The sequence below is a fragment of the Cornus florida genome, unplaced genomic scaffold (genome assembly GCF_030987335.1).
Source record: "Cornus florida cultivar Cherokee Brave unplaced genomic scaffold, ASM3098733v1 CherokeeBrave_3.0.0_Hap2_Chr01, whole genome shotgun sequence".
NCBI lineage: Eukaryota > Viridiplantae > Streptophyta > Magnoliopsida > Cornales > Cornaceae > Cornus > Cornus florida.
This window is the reverse complement of record NW_026775571.1, coordinates 101681075-101683799: the sequence shown is the minus strand read 5'-3', so window position 1 is coordinate 101683799 and position 2725 is coordinate 101681075. Positions and strand designations below refer to the sequence as shown.

Below are 2725 nucleotides of genomic sequence, written 5' to 3'. Positions count from 1 at the left end.
AAAATTTCTTATTGAATGAGAATATACCTCTTCCCACTCTGCTCGCTGCCTGTGAGTAATTCACCTGATTCTTTTCATATCAGGTCACAAATCTTAGAAAGTTTGTTTTTTTTATTTTTATTTTTTTTTTATTTTTTTTTTTGTTTGAAACAAAACTTTGAAAGTTGATGGTGCCTTTTATGCTGCATTTCCTAATATTAAACTTCATGTGATAAAATGAGGTTGTTCGGAAAGAGGGGAATTTCTTCCAATTAAAGCAACATATATAAAAATAAATAAAAAATATCACATTTGCAACTACTTTCTATTCAAATGTATTGTCCTACAAGGCTCAGGAACAAGCCAGGAAAAATAAATTTCAGCTAGACACAAAGTAAATACAAACAATACAACAAAACTTACATCTTTAATATTTATTTAATAAAACATAATGTTTTTTCCTCACAAAACAAGGACTATTGAATAAGTTTCTATGTGGTAGAAAACTATTTTGTCAGGGCAATAGATTAATCTATTAAAATGAAATCTAGTTTTAATGGGGCAGCGTTTACGGTACTGAACTTGGTTGTCCAAGTCATTACAATTTTCCTGGCAAACTAGAGGATTATGTCCATCTCAATCGCAAGATTCACATCGGAACAAAAACCCAATTTGAGAAAGCAGAAACTTCAAGAGAATGCATCAACTATAAAAACCAAACTCGGACAGACAGGGAATTTCATCTACTCATAACACCATCACTACTTAGCCATTCCAAGTTTCACAATGGCTTTAACACTCTACCAAAAATTTGTCATTGCTACTTTGTTAATTTTGGGGCTGTGGGCTTCTCAAGCAGTGTCGCGTACACTCTATGAAGCATCCATGCTAGAGAAGCACGAGCAATGGATGGCTCTCTATGGACGTGTGTACAAGGACAATGCAGAGAAGGAAAGGCGTTTCAAGATATTCAAGGACAACGTGGAGTTCATAGAATCCTTCAACAATGCCGGGAACAGACCTTACAAGCTGGGCATCAATCAGTTTGCTGACCAAACTAAGGAAGAATTCCAGGCATCTCGTAATGGTTTCAAGATCAATTCTTCAAATTTAAGGCCATCTAAAGCAACTTCGTTTAGGTATGAAAATGTGACCGCAGTCCCATCTAGCATGGACTGGAGGAAAAAAGGGGCTGTCACACCCGTTAAGGATCAAGGTCAATGTGGTAAGACAATATTCCACCTAATTGTCTAACTTATGTTTTTCACATCCATAAATATTTTTCTCATGAATAGTACTATTGTTAATCATTCAACAGGAAGTTGCTGGGCATTTTCAGCAATAGCTGCTACAGAAGGGATTAATCAGCTCACAACCACTAAGTTGATCTCATTGTCGGAGCAAGAACTGGTGGACTGTGACAAAGGTGTGGATCAAGGCTGCGAAGGTGGTTACATGGAAGATGCCTTCGAATTCATTATAAAAAACAAAGGCATTTCCACTGAAGCAACATACCCATACGATGGAACAGATGGGACTTGCAAGACTGAGGAGGAGACCCCTGCAGCGAAGATCACAGGCTACGAAAAGGTGCCTGCCAACAGTGAGGCGGCACTGCTGAAGGCTGTGGCGAATCAACCAATTTCGGTTTCCATTGATGCTAGTGGAGCAGCCTTTCAGTTTTACTCTTCCGGGGTTTTCACCGGAGATTGTGGTACTGAATTAGACCATGGTGTTACTGCAGTTGGGTATGGGACAACTGCTGACGGGACCAAGTATTGGTTAGTCAAGAATTCATGGGGCACTATGTGGGGTGATAAGGGATACATTATGATGGAAAGAGACATTGCTGCTAAGGAAGGCATTTGTGGCATTGCCATGGATTCTTCATATCCTACTGTAGTAAAATGCTAATGATATATGGGTGGCTACCGTCCTCCATCTTAGAAATCCATTGTTGTTTCAGCAAATTCTATTTGCTTAAATATATGTTGTACGTGTTACTTATTTGAAAATGCGTGTGAAGCATTTCCTATGTATATAAAATGTAAAAGCTTATTAATGAAACTTTGAAGTATATATCTGTTTTTTCTTTAATTACGCCCCAAGCTTTTTCCATTCTTGCATGATTGCAAATGCTATAAGTATTAAACACCTAGTAATTTGAATGAAATATTTTTGTCTCAATGAAATTGACCTGCCAAAGGAGTCCTAAAATGCTAACCTAATGACAAACATGTCTCAAGGCTATAAAAGAGTTCTAAATTCTTGTATAGGTTTTATACTTATCAATCCAAATGACAAACTCTTGGCCAATATGTCAAAACCCTCAAGCCTATCGAAATAGTCCAAAACAAAGCAATTTTAAGTTAAATACAGTTAATTCTGTGAGTATATTTCAATCGTCTTTCTAAAATTTTTAGATAAAATTTCAGTAATCTCAGATTGAATTAATTTATTACGATAACGGTTCAAGCTATTAAGAATATAATAAACTAAGCGTTTTGAGTAGCTAAATTTCGTTTGAGTTGAGGTAATAGGTTGCCTGTATCACTCAAAGGCCATAAAGTGTAATGTTTCCTTATATTTTTTAGTTCAGGTTCAAAGGTTGAAAAAATTAGATAAGTTCCAGTTTTGCCTCTAAATTATTAATTTCCTGAATGCAATGTTTGGGAGGACTGAATCGGCACCTTGAATTAAGAATTGGAAGGAATTTAGTTGAAATTTTTAGCTTAATTCCCTCCAA

General features: G+C 36.2%; 1 protein-coding gene across 1 annotated transcript; it reads left to right on the top strand.

Moving 5' to 3' along the window:
* The first annotated feature begins 765 nt into the window (after positions 1 to 765).
* Positions 766 to 1893, top strand: LOC132279081 (senescence-specific cysteine protease SAG39-like). The gene is made up of 2 exons (XM_059781015.1): positions 766 to 1204; positions 1298 to 1893. The coding sequence occupies exons 1-2, from the start codon at positions 766 to 768 to the stop codon at positions 1891 to 1893; spliced, it is 1035 nt and encodes a 344-aa protein (XP_059636998.1).
* The last annotated feature ends 832 nt before the right edge of the window (positions 1894 to 2725 follow it).

Bases quoted from the DNA above. Each gene is read 5' to 3' on its own strand.
- LOC132279081 (XM_059781015.1), top strand. From the start codon at position 766: ATGGCTTTAACACTCTACCAAAAATTTGTCATTGCTACTTTGTTAATT. The intron at 1,205-1,297 runs GTAAGACAATAT...ATCATTCAACAG, and splicing joins TAAGGATCAAGGTCAATGTG to GAAGTTGCTGGGCATTTTCA.